The sequence below is a fragment of the Myotis lucifugus genome, unplaced genomic scaffold, assembly GCF_000147115.1.
Source record: "Myotis lucifugus unplaced genomic scaffold, Myoluc2.0 scaffold_373, whole genome shotgun sequence".
Taxonomy (NCBI): Eukaryota; Metazoa; Chordata; class Mammalia; order Chiroptera; family Vespertilionidae; genus Myotis; species Myotis lucifugus.
The window spans coordinates 914,863-937,313 of record NW_005871421.1 but is presented as its reverse complement, the minus strand read 5'-3'; the positions used below and the strand labels follow the sequence as shown (position 1 = coordinate 937,313).

The 22,451-nt window shown below is 40.0% G+C and overlaps 1 protein-coding gene across 1 annotated transcript in view; it reads right to left on the bottom strand.

Moving 5' to 3' along the window:
- The window catches only part of CUNH11orf80 (chromosome unknown C11orf80 homolog), a 53,311-nt gene that overhangs the window by 19,150 nt on the left and 11,710 nt on the right, over positions 1-22,451 (bottom strand). The window contains exons 4-8 of the mRNA XM_023765083.1: positions 19,299-19,408; positions 12,485-12,568; positions 6,272-6,327; positions 5,824-5,895; positions 4,177-4,375 (exon numbers count right to left, since the gene is read on the bottom strand). Of these exons, the coding sequence (XP_023620851.1) occupies positions 4,177-4,375; positions 5,824-5,895; positions 6,272-6,327; positions 12,485-12,568; positions 19,299-19,408 (521 nt within the window). The remainder of the gene's footprint in view (positions 1-4,176; positions 4,376-5,823; positions 5,896-6,271; positions 6,328-12,484; positions 12,569-19,298; positions 19,409-22,451) is intronic.

Genomic DNA, 22,451 nt, shown 5'->3' with positions numbered 1-22,451 from the left:
TGAGCTACAGGTATAGTATTAGGACAATTAGTTATTAATTCATCCTACTCATTCAATCATAGATTTGAGTGATATGTCAGGTTAAACACCATACTAAGTTCTGGGGATACAAAGATGAATATCCAGATTTAATACCTATCTTCAAGTTATCATATTTATAGTATAAGAGAAACATGTAAAACCAGTAAACTGTAATACAATGTGATATACACAAAGGAATATTTTCCAACAAGTTTTTGAGTATATTCAGATTGATAAGGAAACTCCTCACCTTCTCTAATCCTATTCTCTAACTAAGACAAAGATGGACAGGACCCTGAAATGGTTTCCTTCCCACTCTCATCCTCTCTCCTACCCAGGGTTTCTCTATCTTAGCACTATTGACGCTTTAAGCCAAATAATTCTTTGTTGTGTGCGGCGGGAGAAGGGCTGTATTGTGCATTGTAGAATGTTTAGCCGCACCCCTGGCCTTTACCCCTCCCTCCATTCATGACAATAAAAAATGTCTCCAGAGTCCAGCTGGCGTGGCTCAGTGATTGAGCATCAACCTAAGAAACAGGAGGTCACAGTTTGATTCCCAGTCAGGGCATATGCCCAGATTGCAGGCTCAATCCCAAGTGTGGGGCATGTAGGAGGCAGCCAATCAATGATTCTCTCTCCCTCTTCCTTCCTCTGAAATCAATAAAAATACATATATTTTTAAAAAATGTCTCCAGACATTGCCAAATGTCATCTGAAGGCAAAATTATCCAGTTAAGAAACACTGCCTACCATTTTTTGTACCCTGAACCAAGGCTAATGAGGAAATAATGTATTTTTCCTTCATTTTTGTTTTCATCTTTTTAATAGGAACACAAGGGAAGCTTTGAGATGCTACCAACTCAGAATAAGAGTCGAGTATCTGGAGAAACCAAGATGGCGGAATAGGTAAACAACGGAGATTGCTGCCTCGCACAACCACTTCAAAAATACAACTAAAAGACATAACGGACATCATCCAGAACCATAGGAAGGCTGGCTGAGTGGAATTTCTACAACTAGAAGGAAAGAGAAAAGCATACCGAGACTCAGAGGAGGTGCGGTGCTGAAGGAAAATACAAAGGTGCGGAGGTGCATGTGGAGAGGGCTGGCAGCTGAGGACACGATTGTCTTTTTCAATTGGGAGGGAGTCTCAGGCTCTGAGCTCCAGTTCCGAGCGAGTCTCTGGGGACCCAGACTCATACTGGAGAAACGGGACTGTCTGGCATCGGTCGGTCGGAACTCGAGGGCAGCTTTCTCTCGGAGGCACTCTCGGCGATTGCCAGGACCTCTGAAGGCAGGACTGAGAGCAGCCATACTGCTCGCTCCGCCCACTCTGTTGATCCCCTGGGACCTGCCCCGCCCAAGCTGTGCACAGAGGCTTTTGCATATGAAAGGCCCGGCCCTTTGTAATCTGAAAATAACAAACTGCAGCTGCCCCAAGGCCCCAGGGCAACTTGCATTGCTTTACAGCTGGCCTCTGCTGGGTAGCCTCAGGCAGAGGCTAGATTAGCACCTCCTTAGATCCAAAAGCCAGTGTACCCAGTGGTCAGAGTGGGACTATCCAATTACAACTCCTCAGATCTATAAGGGACATACTCAGGGGGCAGACTCAGTGAGCACCAAAGCCCCACTGAAGCAAGTCTTGCCCCATAAGGGTGTCTTCAGCACAGAAGTTCTCCCACCATAGACACAGCTGATTCTCACAGCCAGTTGGCCTGGAGGTCAAATCCTCCCAGTGTTAACTACAACAATCAAGGCTTAACTACAACAAGACTGTGCACAAAGCCCACAAGGGGGTGCACCAAGAGTGTCTACCTCAGGTAATTGGGACACTTAGCACAGAAAGCCACGCTATTGACACAGCGAAGCATAAAAAATGCTGAGACAAAGAAACAGATCACAAATGACAGAAATGGAGGAAAGCAAACTACTGGATATAGAGTTCAAAACCACACTTTTTAGGTTTTTCAAGAATTCTCTAGAAACCGCCAATAAATGTAGTGAGATCCTCAAGAAATCTAGTGAGACCCTCGATGTTGTGATAAAGGACCAACTAGAAATTAAGCATACACTGACTGAAATAAGGAATATTATACAGACTCCCAACAGCAGACCAGAGGATCTCAAGAATCAAGCCAAAGATTTGAAATACAAAGAAGCAAAAAACACCCAACCAGAAAAACAAAAAGAAAAAAGAATCCAAAAATATGAAGATAGTGTAAGGAGCCTCTGGGACAGCTTCAAGCGTACCAACATCCGAATTATAGGGGTGCTAGAAGAAGAGAGAGAGCAAGATATTGAAAACCTATTTGAAGAAATAATGACAGAAAACTTCCCCTACCTGGTGAAAGAAATAGACTTCCAAGTCCAGGAAGCGCATAGAACACCAAACAAAAGGAATCCAAAGAGGACCACACCAAGACACATCATAATTAAAGTGCCAAGAGCAAAAGACAAAGAGAGAATCTTAAAAGCAGCAAGAGAAAAACAGTCAGTTACCAACAAGGGAGTACCCATACGACTGTCAGCTGATTTCTCAACAGAAACTTTGCAGGCCAGAAGGGAGTGGCAAGAAATATTCAAAGTGATGAATGCCAAGAACCTACAACCAAGATTACTTTATCCAGCAAAGCTATCATTCAGAAGTGAAGGTCAGATAAAGAGCTTCACAGATAAGAAAAAACTAAAGGAGTTCATCACCACCAAACCAGTATTATATGAAATGCTGAAAGGTATCCTTTAAGAAGAGGAAGAAGAAGAAAAAGGTAAAGATACAAATTATGAATAACAAATATTCTTGGGGGGGAAAGGGGTGTGGGGGGTGTGGGAAGAGATTGGACAATAATCGTGCACCTATGGATGAGGACAGTGGGTGGGGAGTGAGGGCGGAGGGTGGGGTGGGAACTGGGTGGAGGGGAGTTATGGGGGGAAAAAAGAGGAACCAATGTAATAATCTGAACAATAAAGATTTAATTAAAAAAAAAAGAGTCAAGTATCTGGCTGGCCAGCTCAGTGGTTAAGTGTTGACGTATGAACCAGGAGGTCAAGGTACAATTCCTGGTCAGGGCACATGCCCGGTTGCGGGTTCAATACCTGAGGCATGTAGGAGGCAGCTAATCAATGATTATCTCTCATCATTGGTGTTTCTAACTCTTCCTCTCCCTTCCTCTCTGAAATCATTAAAAATATGTTTAAACATTTTTAAAAAAGAGTGGAGTATCTGAAGAGTCAAAATATGTGACTGTCTTTTCATTGGGTTAACCATTTACATTTAATAAGAATACTGCTATGGTTAGGTTTAAATCTACATTTTGTTATCTGTTTTCCATTTGTTCCTAGTATTCTTTTCCCTCTTTTCTATTCTTTGGATTCTATTTTGGATTGGACATATTTCATAGTTCCATTTATTCCCTTTTTTTTTGCTTATTAGTTCTAACTGTTGTATCAACTTAGAGATTGTTTTAGGCTTTATAATATACAACTTTAACTTATGTCTATCTTCAAGTGATAACAATTGACACACATACAGTGTGAGAATCTTTCAACAATATCCTTTCATTTCTCTGCCCCTAATCTCCATATTCCAACAATAAATTGATCACGTCATTATGTTGATTCCTTCCAGTAATAAGCCTCTCAGTCTCTCCTTTCCATACTCATCACATTTTTAATTCAGGCATTCGATCCCTCCTGTCCAGTTTACTTACTTACTTACTTACTTACTTACTTACTTACTTAGTGATTACAGACTTCTCTCTCCCATCTATCCTGTATAATGCTGTTAGAAACTCCTAAACATTCAATGGTTTCCCACTATACAGAGAACAAAGTTCACAATCTGTAGTGTAGCATTCAATATCCACCATATTCAACCCCAAATGACTTTTCCAGCCTCATCTCTTCCCCTTGCACCATTCATTCCATGCTTCAGGCATATGGGATAATATGAAAAGAGTGTGGCACATGTGGCACATTTTATAGTTTTCAGTTTCTTGGAAAAACTTTCAAGCTTGGCTTTCATACTGGATTTTTGTTTTTACACAAATCATACTGGCTTTTACACTCAAAGTTTATATGCTAAAGGATTTTCTAAAATTTGGGCATAACAATTCATTTTCAAAGACAATTATATGAATTCTGTCATCAAAAGGATATGGAAACTGAAGAAATCCTATTCATCAGCTGGTTGGAAGAGATCTTTGGGCAGGGACACACAGCAGCAGCTGGAGTCAGTATCAGCTCTCCCAACAAGTCCACGCCAGCCACGTCATTGGGGATGAAAAGCATTACTGGATGTCCTAGTACAGGATGGATTCTGCTGCAGAGTGATTGAGTTGTACCAAATTTTGGTCTACTGTCAAAAAACAAGGAAGACAAATTTAGCTTTTTTCCTCAAGAAATTATTTTTAAAGGTATTCAAAATTCCTTTTATAATCTCTAGCATATGCATAACCATATAACCCGCCATATCAATAACTTGCGTCCCACTCAAGGAAGCACAAGCAATAGACAGAGCAGACAAATCGGCATTTCAGGAATGGTATCATGGCTCCTGCTTTCGCTGCCACTAGTGGCAGTTTTATATTCTCAAAAAATGAATTTCATCCACTAATTACTCTATGGTTCTAAGCAGAAGTTTCCAAGATCATTCAGAGATCAGCATGGCAGAAGTGGGAGTGAGGGGGTTCCTTAATCACAAATAACCTAAAACTGGCATCCCTATTCTCAGATGACTGCTCCCACACATGCTTCCCCTGACGAGGTCTGAAGTTACTGTTAGATAGCAATAGTAAGAAAAAATTAGGACACCTTTCTCTCCTAGAAAGAATCTAGTGAAATTTAATATTTGGTTACTTTCCAACAGTTCTTTTCTAAACACAAAAGAGTACTGAACCTTTTTCTCTCTCTAAACTAATCAAGTTGCCCAGAGAAATGTGTCTACAAGCATCGTCTCTTTCAATAAAGCTACGATAACAAGATGTCTACCTGTAATGAATGTATGATACTTTAAGATTACTAAAGAAAGATATGGAGCCGAAACCGGTTTGGCTCAGTGGATAGAGCGTTGGCCTGCGGACTGAAAGGTCCCAGGTTCGATTCCAGTCAAGGGCATGTACCTGGGTTGTGGGCACATCCCCAGTGGGAGATGTGCAGGAGGCAGCTGATCGATGTTTCTCTCTCATCTATGTTTCTAACTCTCTATTTCTCTCCCTTTCTCTCTGTAAAAAATCAATAAAATATATTTTAAAAAAAAGATATGGAGTGAGGGTGTTGTTTTCTGCACATATTAAAGAATAAAAAAATATTCTAGTGGAGGTGTTCTGTCTATTCCATATTATATACCACCTCCTCCATGATTTGCAGTCTGAAGAACGTGGAGATAGGGAGAGAGATTTCCAAACCTAGGCAAAATGCTGATGCACAAACAATAATACACAAAGAATTTCTTTGTAGTCATTGTATCTATCTAGCCAAGAGTTCAAGAACCTTTTAAGTTCAGCCCTCTCTTCTCATGTGTAAATGGGGTTGGAATTAGCAGGGTATGTTTTGTTTCATTTACAGGAGAAAATAAGGCATGGAGAGGAGAAAGAACATGTCCTCAGGTCAATCAGAATATATTCAAGGAGCCAGGAATAACAGTTTTCAATATAATTAGCTTAAAAGTTTTACTTTATTTTTCTTATAGAGACTCTGACATCTGGCACTAAGAAATGACAAGTGAGACCATTTTTAATTTCTGCCACATTTATATTCATAATAGGAGAGTAAAACAGGGAGAGGAACAATGCTTTCCCCCTTCACCTCATATAATGCTGATAGTTTACGACAAGAGCAATTCCATTCGACAGGTTCAAAGTAGGTTCATTCTCTGCCCTGCAAAGCAATAAAAAGCTAAGCCATATCTCAAAAATTCTAATACCAATTTCTGCCTGGTACAAATTTTGGTAATATGACTACTACCACCCCGAGAGATTACTGGAATTCAGTAACCAATTAACCAAGGGAAAATGGCAATTTTTAAATTCATTCACTCTAGTAAAAGGGAAAGACATAAAAGGTTTAGATGAATGCATTTACTTATTTTAAAAACTAATATAGAATAATAAAATATGGGGGTCTCAGAATATTAGTTTCAAAGTGAACTTGGCTCAATAAATCAAACTGTGAACCTATTGGAAATAGGACAATAATGACTGAGAAAAGCTCTAGAGCTATGGCATAAACTTAAGCCATGGATTTAAGGACTTACTCAAAGATTTCCGTGGAGAGGATACCATTCACCTTTACACTGAAATTAAATCTAATCTGCAAAATAAATGGTGTGTGAGATTTAACATGAACCAGGATAGAGATTTAAAACTTCCATACCTAAAGGAGATATTTTTTATATCACCTTTTTTTCACTTACACCATCCCTAAACATAATTAACACTTGTCTGTGTTCAAAATCTGTCTCTTAAATATATTGCATCTTAACACTACAATGCCAAGCAGTCACAAATTACCAGGAAATCCTACCGTTTTGTCTTCTGTTCCCCTAATGTATCTTTTCTTCCCTTTCTTAAAGGAACTATCAATTTTCTCCATATTCTTTCCATTGTTATCATACAAGAAACATTCCACACTTATTTTCTTTGCTTTTTCTTCCCCTGCCCCATCTGACTTTTTTGTCTGCCCTCCAACTTATTTCACTGTCTATTTCCTACCTTCAACCTACATTTTTCTTTCTATATAACATAATGGGTAATAAGGGACTCCAGAGCCAGACTGTGCTCAAATCCTGGCTCTGCAAGTTATTTAACCTCTGTACCATAGTTTCTTCAGCTATAAAATGGGGATGATGATAAAACCTAATTCATGAGGAATGTTGCAAGGGTTGAATGAGTACGTGCATGGAGAACACTTAGAATAGTGACTGGCAAGAAATAGCACTGAATCCTGCTGACAACAAAAAAAGTAAGAAGCCAACAAGAGGGAAAAAGGGGGAAGTAATATAGCATACTTAATTGTGTGCATCTTTATAAACACATCTAACTGCAGATAATAAAAATTTTGCTCTCCCAAGTTCAAAATACTTTATCAAAATTTCCTTATTTGCTCTTACTATCCTATATAATAAAAGAGAAACATGCAAATTAGCCATCCCTCTGCTACACTCAAGCCACGCCCACCAGCCACACCCACCAGCCATACTGAGTGACTATGCAAATTAACCCGACAAAGATGGCGGTTAATTTGCATATGCAGGTGTCAGGTGCCCCAGGAGGTGAGGGCAGCCGAGGACGCAGGCTCCAGGGACCATTGCCGGCATGGGAGGCGAGGCCACTCGCGCCTAGCCAAGCCCACAGGCTCCTGGGACCTTGCTGGCGGAGAGCGGGAGGTTTGGAGGACTTGGTAGAGCAGGAGGCCGCTGGACATAGAGCAGAGCGAGAGAGAGGGCGGCTTGGAGAGCACGGCCCCCTCTGTCACCCCAGCTTCCTCATCACAGCTGTGGACACTGACAGCAGGGAGGAGGAAGTCCCACCCCCACAGAATCAGCCAGAATCAGCCATTGGTCAGACAGCTCTCAGCGGCCTGACAGCCAGGACTCTCATTCACCTGCATCTCAGACCTGACAGTAGAGAGTTGGGGCTATGTCTAAAGAACAACTGTTGATACAACAACATAGCTCTGCAGCCGAAAGATGCTGGCGTTATCCGTTATTGACAGAAAGTGTTTGCAGAGCAGTGTGTGTCTGATCTTGAAAGAAGGCAGTGCCTGTGACAGGATGTATCTGAACACCAGCTACTGGAAAAACACCGCTCTGATGCCGAAAAACACTGGCATTATTGACAGAAAATGTCTAAAGACCAACATGCCTTTGAAGTTGAAAGAAGGCGGTGGCGATGACAGAATATGTGTAGAGAATAGTCATCAACAAGTACTACCAATACCGATGGGAACTGCCTTCTCAGCGAAAATGGAGTACATGAGGATGCAATCCTCGAACATAGTTGTGGTGGAATGACTGTTCTATGTGAATTTTGCCTATCACTAAATTTCTCTGATGAAAAACCATCTGATGGGAAATTTACTTGATGTTGTAGCAAAGGGAAAGTCTATCCAAATGATATACATTTTCCAGATTACCCGGCATATTTAAAAAGATTAATAACAAACAGATTCTGACAGTAACAATTTCATGGAAAATATTCGTTCCATAAATAGTTCTTTTGTTTTTGCTTCCATGGGTGCAAATATTGCACCGCCATCAGGATATGGGCCATACTGTTTTAGAATACACGGACAAGTTTATCACCATACTGGAACTTTACACCCTTCAGATGGAGTTTCTCGGAAGTTTGCTCAACTCTGTATTTTGGATACAGCCGAAGCTACAAGTAAAAGATTAGCAATGCCAGAAAACCAGGGCTGCTCAGAAAGACTCATGATCAACATCAACAACCTCGTGCATTAAATAAGTGAATTAACAAAATCTACAAGATGCTACATGAGGTAGAAAAGGAAGCCCAATCTGAAGCAGCAGCAAAAGGTATTGCTCCCACAGAAGTAACAATGGCGATTAAATACAAGCATAACAGTGACCCAGGTAGATATAATTCTCCCAGTGTAACCAAGGTTGCTGTCATATTCAGGAACGAAGGTGAAGAACCTCCTTTTGAAAGGGACTTGCTCATTCATTGTAAACTAGATCCCAATAATCCAATTGCCACTAAAATGAAACAAATCAATATCCTGTTTCCTACATTAGATGCAATGACATATCCTATTCTTTTTCCACATGATGAACAAGGCTGGGGGACAGATATTGCATTAAGACTCAGAGACAATAATACTAGACAAAATGTAAGGACAGGAGTCACACAAATGCAGTATTATAGATTATTATAGATTTCATCTCTCTGTGCAGGACACATTCAATCCTATTTTAAATGCAGGAAAATTAACTCAACAGTTTATCGTGGATTCGTATTCAAAAATGGAGGCCAATCGGATAAATTTCATCAAAGCAAACCAATCTAAGTTTCGAGTTGAAAAATATAGTGGTTTGATGGATTATCTCAAATCTAGATCTGAAAATGACAATGTGCTGATTGGTAAAATGATAATACTTCCATCTTCTGAGGGTAGTCCCAGAAATATGCAGCAGCGATATCAGGATGCTATGGCAATTATAACGAAGTATGGCAAGCCCGATTTATTCATAACAATGACATGCAACCCCAAATGGGCAGATATTGCTAACAATTTACAATGCTGGCAAAAAGTTGAAAATAGACTGGACTTGGTAGCCAGAGTTTTTAATATTAAGCTGAATGCTCTTTTAAATGATATCTGTAAATTCCATTTATTTGGCAAAGTAATAAGCTAAAATTCATGTCATTGAATTTCAGAAACGCGGACTGCCTCAAGCTCACATATTATTGATATTAGATAGTGAGTCCAAATTACATTCCTCTAATTAATTCCCTTTTAATGTGCATGAATTTCGTGCACCAGGCTACTAGTCTACTTATATAAAAACCATGGATGGTGTTCATCACATCCAGAACTGCAGCGACCAAGCGGAAGGAAGTCAGTCCTGCAGGTGTTGTCTTGGCAACGGCTGCGCCCTCCCCCGAGCTGTTTCCTGGAGCTGTTTCCTGTAAGGGCGGGGTTTGAGGCAGGAACCTGCCCTGGGAGCGTGGAGGCATTATCTTTCTAAAGTGTGCCATGCCAGCCAAGGGTGAACCTGAGTCGGGGTGGCTGAAAGGCTTAGAAAAGACAGACAAGAGAATGAAAGCTGGGTCTCGGTGGGACGCTGCTTCTCTGAGAGACAGCAACCACGCCCACAGCCATGCCTTTATTTTATAGCAGATGCTACAAGGCAAAGTAAAGGCGTGACCAAGATGTTTACAACATTCTCCTGGGTTTCAATCCTACTCAACTACATGCACCTGAACTCTATCAAGCCTACATAACTCAGGCACGTGGGGCCATGTGTTCGGACCACAGGTTCAAGCTTACAACTACAGCTGTTGGCTATAATTGTGCTGGGAGGGCCCTGCCCTCCAAGCTGGGACTTACACGTGGCAATGAGAGGACTGTGCCCTCTCATCAGTCCAAGGCTTGAACCTGTCCAAAACACTGTAGCGGCTCCCCACAATAAAGTTTTAATTCTGTTTCTTTGTTACTAATGTTGTGGCCCCACCCCATAACAAAGAAACAATTTCCGGAGGATGAGGCCCAGGAATCAGGATTTTAAAAAGATTCCCAGGTGATTCTAACGTGCAGTCAAGGTTAAGAACCACTGCTATAGATAATACTAAAAATATATCTAAACGTGCAATTCTTTGTCCAAAATATGAGCATGTTCAAAAATTAAATGAAGAAAATTTGGATATACTCGATGGAGATTTTCACACATATTTGAGTGATGATTCCATTGATTCCACAGATGATGCTGAAAAGGAAAATTTTCCCATCGAATTTCTTAATATAGTATTACTCCTTCAGGAATGCCATGTCATAAATTAAAATTAAAAGTGGGTGCAATCATCATGCTATTGAGAAATCTCAATAGCAAATGGGGTCTTTGTAATGGTACCAGATTTATTACCAAAAGATTACAACCTAACATTATTGAAGCTGAAGTATTAACAGGATCTGTAGAGGGAGAGGCTATTCTAATTCCAATAATTAATTTGTCCCCATCTGACACTGGCCTCCCATTTAAATTGATTCGACGACGGTTTTCCATGATGCCAGCATTTGTGATGACTATTAATAAATCAAAAGGACAAACTCTAGACAAAGTAGGCATATTCCTACCTAAACCCGTTTTTGCACATGGTCAGTTATATGTTGCTTTTTCTCAAGTTTGAAGAGCGTGTGATGTTACAGTTAAAGTTCTAAGTACTTCATCACAAGGGAAATTAGTCAAGCACTCTGAAAGTGTTTTCACTCTTAATGTGGTGTACAGGGAGATATTAGAATAAGTTTAATCACTTTATCAGTCATTGTTTGCATCACTGTTGTTTTCATATCATGTTTTTGTTGTTTTCATATCATGTTTTTGTTGTTTTTATATCATGCCTCTGTTGTTGTTATATCCTTTTGTTACTGTTTATTTATTAATAAATTTATATATTATTTTCATTTCATTTTACTAATTTCCTTTCATCTCTCACACTTCTATTATAGAGAAAGGGCAAATAGCCAATATTAAAATATCTCTGCTAATTAATTCCCTTTTAAAAAATATATTTTATTGATTTTTTACAGAGAGGAAGGGAGAGGGATAGAGAGTTAGAAACATCGATGAGAGAGAAACATCGATCAGCTGCCTCCTGCACACTCCCCACTGGGGATGTGCCCTCAACCAAGGTACATGCCCTTGACTGGAATCGAACCTGGGACCCTTTAGTCCGCAGGCTGATGCTCTATCCACTGAGCCAAACCGGTTAGGGCAATTAATTCCCTTTTAATGTGCACGAATTTTGTGAACCGGGCTACTAGTCACTTTAGAAAAGCCAGGTTTAACAAAAAAAGAATGAAACACAGAGAAGTGGAAAGAAGTACCCAAATTGATACAATAAAACAGTAAAGAAGCCCCTGGCCAGTTTTGATGGATGATTAGAGCCTCAGCCTAAGGACCAAAGAGTCTCGGATTCGATTCCCAGTCAAGGGCACACAACTGGGTTGTGTGTTCACTCCCCACCTTCAGTAGGAGCGCGTGTGGGAGGCAACCAGTCGATGCATCTCTCACATCTATGTTTCTCTCTCTCTTCTCTTTTCTCTCTCTCTCTCTCTCTCTCTCTCTCTCTCTCTCTCTCTCTCTTTCCCTCCCTCCCTCCACTCTCTCAGAAAAAGCAATGGAAAAATATCCTCTGGTGAGGATTAACAACAACAAAAAAGTAAAGAAATAAGAATAAGAATCCAAAAGAGAATCTCTCTGTATCCAAGGGCTCCCAACTATGTCACATCACCAACATCAAGATTGCCTTAGGGACACAGAAACCAAATCAATTCAATATTAAAAGTTGTAATCATGTCATTAAAAGAAAGAGAATCAACTAGGTCCTTCCATGTTTTACAGAGTAGAGGTCTCTTGAAAACATGACTTAGCCCTATCCGATTTGGCTCAGTGGATAGAGTGTCGGCGCGCAGTCTGAAGGATTTCGGGTTCAATTCCAGTCAAAGGGCACGTACCTCAGTTGCAGGCTCAGTCCCCAGCCCTAGTTGGGGCTCGTGTGTGAGGCAACAAATCGATGTGTCTCTCTCACATCGATGTTTCTCTCTCTCTCTCTCTCTCTCTCTGTCTCTCCCTTCCCTTCCACTTTCTCTAAAAAAAAATCAATGGAAAAATATCTTCGGGTAAGGATTAACAAACAAACAAAACAACAAAGAACAAAATAAAATAAAATACTAAAAAAACATGACTTAAATAAGAGAATCTTTATTGTGCAAAATAACAGCTTACCTTAGGGTGCACCATGACAATTTTGCGTAAAAAATTCTTTATAACCAGACTATCTGTCATCAAAGTTCTTGGCTTTTCATCAACCTGTAACAACACAACAAAACATCCACCACTTATACACAAACTCAAAAGCACAAACGAATCAAATTATGGTATTTCTTCCTATAAAAATAACACCTCAGAAAGCTTTTCAGACATTCAAGGGGAAACATCTTTGGGTCTTAGAATTAGACACAAAAGGGAATCTAATAGCCATCACTTCTTAGGTTAAAGTACTTATTTTATTGACCTTCAGGAGACACATGAACAATGATTATAGTAAAACCCACAATATCAAAATTACCTGCAGGAACAAATTTAAAAGTAATTTAAAGTAATTCAGAATGAACCTGAGAAAAATAACATTTGTATTAAGAATATGAGTGAAGCCTGGCTGGCGTGGCTCAGTGGTTGAGCTTCTACCCATGAACCAAGAGGTCACTGGATCGATTCTTGGTCAGGCACATGCCTGGGTTGCAGGCTTGATCCCCAGTAAAGGGCATGCAGGAGGCAGCTGATAGATATTTCTAGCTCTCTATCACTCTCCCTTCCTCTCTCTCTAAAATCAATTTTAAAAAACATATATAAAAAATTACTTAAGTGACCATGGATAAAAAATCACTTAACTGCTCTGGACCTTATTTCCTAATCTGCAAAAGAGGGGTAATACCCTTTTACCTCACAGAACTGTTTTAAGGATCAAATAATCTGAAAAATATATATATATAGAACCCTAATATGCAAAATATAAAACCCTAATATGCAAATAGACCGAATGGCGGAATAACTAACAACTGGTCGCTATGATGTGCACTGACCACCAGGGGGCGCACACGGAACATGGCAGACGTCGGCAGCAGGCAACAGAGTGTGGAACATGGCGGGTGTCGGCCATAGTGGGATGGTGGAGCAGGTGAGCAGGGGTGCCAGACCAAGGCAGGGTGCCGGTTGCTGTCATCAGGGTGAGCCTCTGGTGATTACTGAAAATTCTTTGCTCCTGTGTGCCACGATCCCACCTGATGCACCTGCTGCTGGCACCAGCCCCGATCGCTCAGCTCCATCAGTGGGTGCAAGCTGTGGCTGCCGGCCCCAATCGCCCCTGAGGGCTTCTCCACCTTCCCCTGCTCCTGAAGGGTAATCGGGGCAGCAGCTGCCGTTCGCACCCACTGCTGGTGCCCAGCCCCAATAGCTCCATGATGTCAGCGGGTGTGAGCGGGCCAGCGCTGTCAGCACATAGGAGTGGTGGGAACGGGGCTGCCGGTAGAGAGGGGACCAGGGGCCACGGTGGGAGGGGCCAGGCAGGGGCACGGAGGATGGGCTGAGACCCACCCTTGTGCCCACCACACCCTTGGGGCCCACAGTTCCTTTTAAGGTGCATGATTTCGTGCACTGGGTCCCTAGTATGTTATACATGGTAATAATAATAATAGATACCACTTGTTGAATGCCTACTAAATGGCAAGCATTGTGCAGGTGCTATATACACATTATCTCCCAGCAATCCTGGAGGTAGGTATTACTATTCCTTCTTTGTAGATTTAAAACAAAAACAAATTGAGGCTCAGAGAAGTTAAGCAACTTGCCTAAGGTCACTAAACTGTTCAGTGTTAGAGCCAGAATTTGATCCTTAATCTATCTAAAACAAATTTGCCCATGCTCTTTCCAATATACCCTGACACATCCTTATAAATATAATAAGATTACTATCCAATGAAGGCTTTCTCTATTCCAGAAATAATGCTAAAGTATCTTATTTATATTACCTATAACCAATATTTTCAGGATGAAAAAAGTGAGTTTCAAAGAAGTTAAAACTTTTTCAAGCATACCAAATCTGGCTCCAAAGCTTTAGTATTAACCACTTCCCTATACTAACTCAGTATTTTTAATATTGTGTCCCTAAAACCAAAATTGGAAAGTGTCTCCTGGAAAAGGGAGAAGTCCAGAAGAATAATAAGAAGAAATAGAGTCAGAATTAGTAAGTTTTTATTGGTGGCTCAGAGAATACAGAGCCATGTACTGGGTACATAGTAAAGAAAAAAAAGGTCCAATCTCAAAATCTCATAATAAAGAGAAACATGTAAATATTTAATAAAGGATAAATTATAACACCTTTTATAAATACACTGAAAAAGAGCTCAAGAACTGTGTGATGGGTTGGGGATAATTAGAAAAAATATTAGAAAAAAGGGGTTAGAATTATTAGAAAAATTTGGAAACCAACCTACAATTATTCATACACATAAATAGTGGTAATTAAATGGTAACTGCAGCACACATCATAGTCACATCCTTCATTTAAAATTTTTTATTATAAAATGTTCAAACAGTAGGAAAGCAGTGATCTCTTAAAAGCATTTTCTGTACTTAACACTTCCAAAACAACTTCTTGGAACAGTTTCAAACTTCTGTAACCTTGGTGATTATAGGGCGTGTCATAGAAAGCACTAATTATATCTAGCAAATACATGAAAGTTCCTTGAGCAGCTACCAGAGAGGAGCTACAATTAATAATGATGAGAGCTACCATTTAATGAACACCTGCTAGATGACAAGCAGTTTATATGCAAGCAGAAAACACACCCACTTTATTGATGAGGATAATGAAACTAAATAAGCTAATTAATCTGTCCAAGGTAACATATAGTTCGCTAAGTGGCAGAATTGGTATTCAAACCTAGATCTGATTATCTCCAAACCCCACATTCCACTATGCAATGCTGCCTCTCCAAAGAATGTTCATTTTCTATGCATATAGCTATCTGAATCAGATATTACATAATCTGCCATTCTTTTTTATGGATCCTGGCAGGCAATGCTTATGCATGACTACTGAATATATGTATTTATTCACTCATAAAACACTTAATGTTGCTTATTATGCACCTAGGCCTACAGAGATAAAACAATCTCAATTTGAAGAGTTCACAGTAAGTAGAAAAGACATACAAATAAATAACTTTTATGACACCATAAAAAGTTTTATGATTTAAATATATAAAAAGATGCTAAAGAAATACAAGAAGGACTGGCACCTAATCCAGATGAGAAGATAAAGAGACCTAAGGTCAGGTCAACAGAGGATAGTTAACATAAAGCAAATAGCTTCTTTTAAGATCTCATAAATTTTTGAGAGAAAGAGATACAGAGATGGCCAGGCAGACAGGCACACTTTGACTGACTGCAAATTCTTTTATGGCCTTTTATAATTGTGTGTTAGAAACCCAGTACCCCAGCCTGACATACCTACAGAAGCAGGGAATTTACTTAAGTGCTCTTAGGAAAAAACAGATGCTGCCAGCCCTTGGCAGCAGAAACCACCATTGAATTATATGTTTCAGCCTTTACCTTTAAATACAAGTCTAATTATATGATAGAATATGGGAGCTGTTTTATATTTTGAAACCTGAACTTATGCAGTCATGGGACCTATATGACTTTCTAGAAGAAAGTCAATCAGTGTCTCTTGTCTTTAAATAGATAGACAATAGGTAGGTAAATACATAGATGTATGTGTCTATATATATATATATATATATATATATATATATATATATATATATATAAAATCTACCCATTTTTTTCATTTAGTATTATAGCAAAATATAAATATCCTATCTAATAATAGACAAACAGGATAAATGACCGTACCTTCGCTATGCCTCCCATTGGCTAATCAGCATGATATGCAAATTAACCACCAGCAAAGATGGCAGTTAATTTGCATACATAGGCTCCAAGCGGCGGAGCGAAGACTGAAGGTGAGCCGGAGCCGCAAAGACGGAAGATGGAAGGCAGCTCCGGCCGGGGCCGCAAAGATGGAGGATGGAAGGCGGCTCCAGCCAGGGCCGTGAAGACGGAGGACGGAAGGTGGCTCCGACCGGAGCGAAGGCCTGGGTCTCGGGTGCTGGAGGAAAACTGGTGCCAGCAGCCAGAAGGGAAGGCCTATTGCACGAATCTCTTTGTGCAACAGGCCTCTAGTATATAAATAAATATAAAAATGGGTAAAGATGTCAAGAAAATCCTATAAAATCAAATTTTGTTTGTTACCCAGCCTAATAGACCTCAAGATGCAGGACTGACTCAGCATAACCAAAAACCCCACCTCTCTTCTAAATGAAGCTTTTCTCAGGCTTTCCTGAGATTAGTGATTCTCACATGCCCAAAGCAGATTCTTTATTACTAGAGGCCCGGTGCACAAAATTCATGCACTCGGGGAGGGGCGGGTCCCTCAGCCCGGATTGCAAGAAGGTGCAGGCCAGGCCGAGGGACCCCACTGGTGCACGATTGGGGCCAAGGAGGGACGTGGGAGGTTGGCCAGTCAGGGAGGGACCACGAGAGGGCTCCAGGGCATGTCCAGCCCATCTCACTCAATCCCAATTGCCCGGACACCAGCAGCAAGCTAGCGTCTGCCCCCTGATGGTCAGTGCATGTCACAGCGAGCAATTGAGCAGCTTTAGCATATCATTAGCATATTACACTTTGACTGGTTGAATGGACAACTGGATGACCAGGCACTTAGCATATTAGGCTTTTATTATATAGGATAGCTTTTTCATGGATGTCTGCCATGAACCTTGCTACTTGACCCTTCTCCTCAATTGAGGTATATATAATGAAATCTTTCACAATCTCCTCTCTCTCTTCTTACTATCTTCAAATACCTTTATTATTATTATTTTTTAATCCACCTGAGGGTATTTTCCCATTGATTTTTAAAGAGAATGGAAGAAAGACAAGAGATAAATATTGATGTGAGAGAAACACATTCATTGGTTGCCTTCTGGAGGAACCCAGACTGGGGAGGAGCCTGCAACTGAGGTACAGGTACATGCCCTTGACCGGAATTGAACCTGGGACCCTTCAGTCCGCAGGCCGACGCTCTATCCACTGAGCCAAACCAGTTAGGGATGAAATGTTCCATTTTTATGGGAAAAGCTGTATACCAAGTTGTTAATAGTGGCTACCTTGATTAAGTCAAATTATTTGTGCTCTAAATGCTCACTTTGATTTTCCTGTGGGAAACACTGCTTTTGTCATAAGGAGAAAAAACACACACAAGAGAAACTTTATTACTCTGATGACAACTTCTTATACTTTCAAGTCTCTAAACCCCTTACAGTCAGAATACCTGTTTTTCAGCCTCATCAAGACCTAGATCTTGACCCCTTCCCACTGGGTTAGGTACCCTTCCTCTATGCAATCATAGCATTCAGTGCTTACTTCTATCATGATGCATATTACACTGTACTGTAATTACCTGTTTATCTTTTCCTTTAGATTCCAAGTGCCTTGGGATCAAGTAACATGTTTTGGAATTATGTACCTTCAGTATCTAGCACAGTGAGACCAACTTGAACAAAAACAGGTTTCTGAATGAATAAATACTGGAACAGCATTGATCAATGAGTAAGGCTTGTTCAAATTCTGTCACTTAAGTTTTGTAGGACCTTAAGAAAGTTAAATTCTGTGAATCTCAGTTTTCTTACCTATAAAATGGGGTGATAATCCTTGTCCTATCCACTTCATAGAGTATCAGGAGGCTTAATATAAAAATGTTAGGATTGTTCAGACTGACTAAAACACGTGATCTCCTTTTCTAGAACTGCTTTCCTTGGTTCACTGGCATCAGCTATTTTATTGCTATTTGACATTAATAGTTTCAGAGCTGACTAACCATTAATTGCTCCAGATTGTTTACCCTTCAGTTCCCCTAAAGAAGATAAGGCACAGTCAGGTATATTTGATGTCCTGATACCATACTCATTCCTTTTAGAAGCATACAATTGTTCAAACATGTAGAAAGGCCTCTCAAGTGCTTTTTTGGGAGAATGTTTAAGGTACTCTAATTCTTTATGTCTCCGCCAACTCAAAGGAAGGAAAGGGGAACTTACCTGCTCATTAGGAATCACTGGAATTTTTAAAGTATTCCAAAGCCCAGGCCACACCTGTTATGAACTGAATTGTGTCCCCCAGCCCCCAAATTCATATATTGAAGCCTAGCCCTCCAAGTGACGGTGATTGTATTCAGAGATAGTACCTTAAAGATGTAATTAAGCATAAATGAGGTCATAAGGGCGAGGCGCTAATTTGATAGGACTGGTGTCCTTATAAGAAGAGGAAGAGCCCTAGCCAGTTTGGCTCAATGGATAGAGCGTTGGCCTGTGGAATGAAAGGTCCCAGTCAAGGGCATATGCTGGGGCTGCAGGCTCCATACTCAGTAGGAGGTATGCAGGAGGCAACCAGCCAATCACTGATTCTCTTTCATCATTGATGTTTCTATCTCTCTCCCTCTCCCTTCCTCTCTGAAATCAATAAAAACATATTTTAAAAAAATAAATTCAGAAGAGGAAGAGATACCAGACAGCTCTCTCCAGATATATACATGTGAAGAAACAGTGACAAGGCACTTTGATCTTGGACTTCTAGCCTCCAGAAGTATAAGGAAATAAATTTCTGTTCCCCTAAAGAACTCAACTTTAAGCCACCCAATCTCTGGTATTTTTTTATAGCAGCACAAGCAGACTAATCCAACATCTTAGACCAATTAAATCAGTACCTTTTGGAGTGGGACACAAATATTAATATTTTGGAAGCTCCTAGATTTAAAATTTGTGCAGGAAAGTTTGGGAATCAATGCCTTATTTCATTTCAAGTTTGAACTGTGATGCACCTAAGCCTTTCTTTCCTGTTACTAGATTTGTAAAAAAAACAAAAACAAAAAAAACAAACAAACAAAATAACAATGATTTATAGAACCACAAAAAAAACCTGCCTCAAAAGTCATCTGGAAAGGTGTTACCCTTGAAATGTCCTGAGAATAGCTGACTTCCTCGGAAGTCCAATTCAGTTTTGCAGAGGATCCAGGCAGTATAGATTGCATTTCTGTGTGAGAAGAAATGGTGACAAAATAGAACAAACAGTTTGGACAAGTACCAGAATTTCTGGAATTGTTTATTAAACTTAAGAGCCAAGAAGGCTTTTCCCTGATGAAAAGATTATCTGCAAATTTTAAAGTATGACTGGAAATAGCTATGCATCAACAAATTGCTTGAACATTTAGAATTACATTATGGGGTTAAGACATTTAATCTCATGTTTTCAATTTTTCACATTTGCTAAATCATTTGCATTTTCAGTTACTTTCCACAAGGTCATATCCAATGCCAGAAATCTTCAGAGTTCTATCTGATATTCTTGTATTTTTTTAAATAAATTCATTCATTATTTAATAAACACAAATCCAGCAAGTGAGCTTATTTAGAACCAAAAGTGGAAAAATTCACGAATGACCCTCTCAGCCACTTACTAATATATTGTTATTTAATAAGGTACTTCTTTTTAAAATATATATTTATTGATTTCAGAGAGGAAGGGAGAGGGAAAGAGAAATAGAAACATCAATGATGAGAGAGAATCATCGATCGGCTGCCTCCTGCACGCCCCCCACTGGGGACCGAACCCACAACCTGGGCATATGCCCTGACCAGGAATCGAACCGGCAACCTCTTGGTTCCTGGGTCGACGCTCAGCCGCTGAGCCACACCCGGCTGGGCTAATAAGGTACTTTTTAACAAAGAAAAACAAATCTTGCTACTTTAATTCATAAATTAACCACCTGGTGCATTTACATGTGTTGACTCAATTATATTTCCACAAGGTATCAGTGAGTCCTGGGTCATCAACAAAAAGTACCTCAAAGTATGCACAAACTCTTCTTCCTTTCTGTACCCTGACACTCATATTACAAAAGGAAAAAACAAATTTCCCATTTTATAAAATGCCATCCTTATTTCCTCTCTACAGTAGTATTATAAAGAACTAACTATAACTAACTCAGTTTCCACAAGTTCTACTTTGTGAGGTTGACAATAATATTATATAAGAACTCAACTTTAAGAATGTAATAATAGCCCGGCCGGCATGGCTCAGTGGTTGAGTGTTATCCTATGAACCAGGAGGCCATGGTTCCATTCCCTGTCAGGGCACATGCCCAAGTTGGAGCTTCACCCCCAGTAGGGGGTGTGCAGGAGGCAGCCCAATCAATGATCCTCTCTCATCATTGATATTTCTATCTCTCTGTCTTCCCTTCCTCTCTGAAATCAATATATATTTTTAAAAATATAACAACAAAATATATCCCAAAACAACACAACTTTCTCTTAAAGCATTCATTCTATATATCTAATAAAATTTTAATCATCTCAAAAAGTATGGATATTAACCCAGCCAGTGTGTCTTAGTGGTTGAGTGTCAACTTTGAACCAGGAGGTCATAGTCCAATTCCCTATCAGGGCACAAGCCCAGGTTGCAGGCTCGATCCTCAGGGTGGTGTGTGCAGGAGGAGCTGATCAATGATTTTCTCTCATCATTGGTGTTCCTATCTCTCTCTCCTCCCATTTTGAAATCAGTAAAAATATATTTTTTAAAAATTTTAAAGGACTTTACCAAGATCAAGTTCTAACAATCTTAATGGGTAATATTTTCTTGCCATTAGAGTGCTTTTCAAATATAATTCAGTCACAAAGCCCAGGATAATATGGTAACAAGGTTATGCTACACTGAAGTTTAATGAACTTGGCACTGAACCAGGATACCTTACGTCAATCTTTACCACTTATGGACTTTCCGACCTAAGGCGACCCCTTTTTTTCTGTGATTTGGTAACCTTTCTGTGAAATAAAAAAAATATTGTTCCATTGTTCCCGAATCCTATTTCTCTTTGAAGGAGTAATATGGCAGAATGGGGAAAACATGTAGATGTATGAAAAAAAGGCTTGTCAATAACTTTGAATTCTCCAGAAATCTTAATAACAATCCTATATAATAAAAGCCTAATATGCTAAGTGTACGACAGTCACTATGACACTCACTGACCACCAGGGGGCAGACGCTCCAACTGGTAGGTTAGCTTGCTGCTGTGGTCTGGCTGTGGTCTGGCCTATCGGGACTGGGCGAGACGAGCCGGACATGACTTGGAGCCCTCCCCAGGCCCCCGATCATGCACCATTGGGGTCCCTCAGCTTGGCCTGCACCCTCTCACAATCCGGGACCTCTTGGGGGATGTCGGAGAGTCTGTTTTGGCCCAATCCCCACAGGCCAGGCCGAGGAACCCCACCAGTGCACGAATCCATGCACCAGGCCTCTAGCTTTAAATAAAATATGTGGTTATTTGGGAGGGAAATCAATTTCAGTTGCCTTATCCCATACATACATACATACACACACACACACACACACACACACAATCAAGATAACTGACAAAAGAATTAAATAAAAGCCTCCTATTTCAAGATAAGTTGAGCATATATTGAAATCTCATCTTCCCATTCAAACATATAAAATGATAAAACAAATATTTTTAAATTTTAATAAATATACAGTCATAGTAAGAAAAACAGAAGTGAGAAATCTTTATAGACCAGACACGGAAAGATATTCCCTCATCTTCTGGAAGAAAAAAGAGAGGGATTCCACAATGGTAAGGACCAACGATGCACCATATTTGGGGCCTGGACTATGAAAAAACAATAGGGCTAATAATGCGACATATAAGTTTAAGAGCAAGAGCCACACAGGCCATACATAGGAGAGCTGATAACCAAAACAAAAACAAAGACCAGACATGTGCTGCCTGCTTACCTGAGGGTTGGTTAAAGCCAAGTAATGATAGTAGCAGCATCAATGATGCAGAATGAGGGCCATAAAGCCATGTCATATAAGTGGGGATGGGACTCAGAATTATATAATCTATTAAGATGCAAGAGCTTTGTATCTTGACCCCCACAAGCAAAGTTTAATCTTACAACATACAATTAACAGTTGAAAGCAAAAATAATAACACTGTAAGGCAGAAATTATGACATTTGAAAATGCCCAAAACAGAGCAAAGAAAAATAGTTTTGACAAAATTGTCATAATTTAAAGA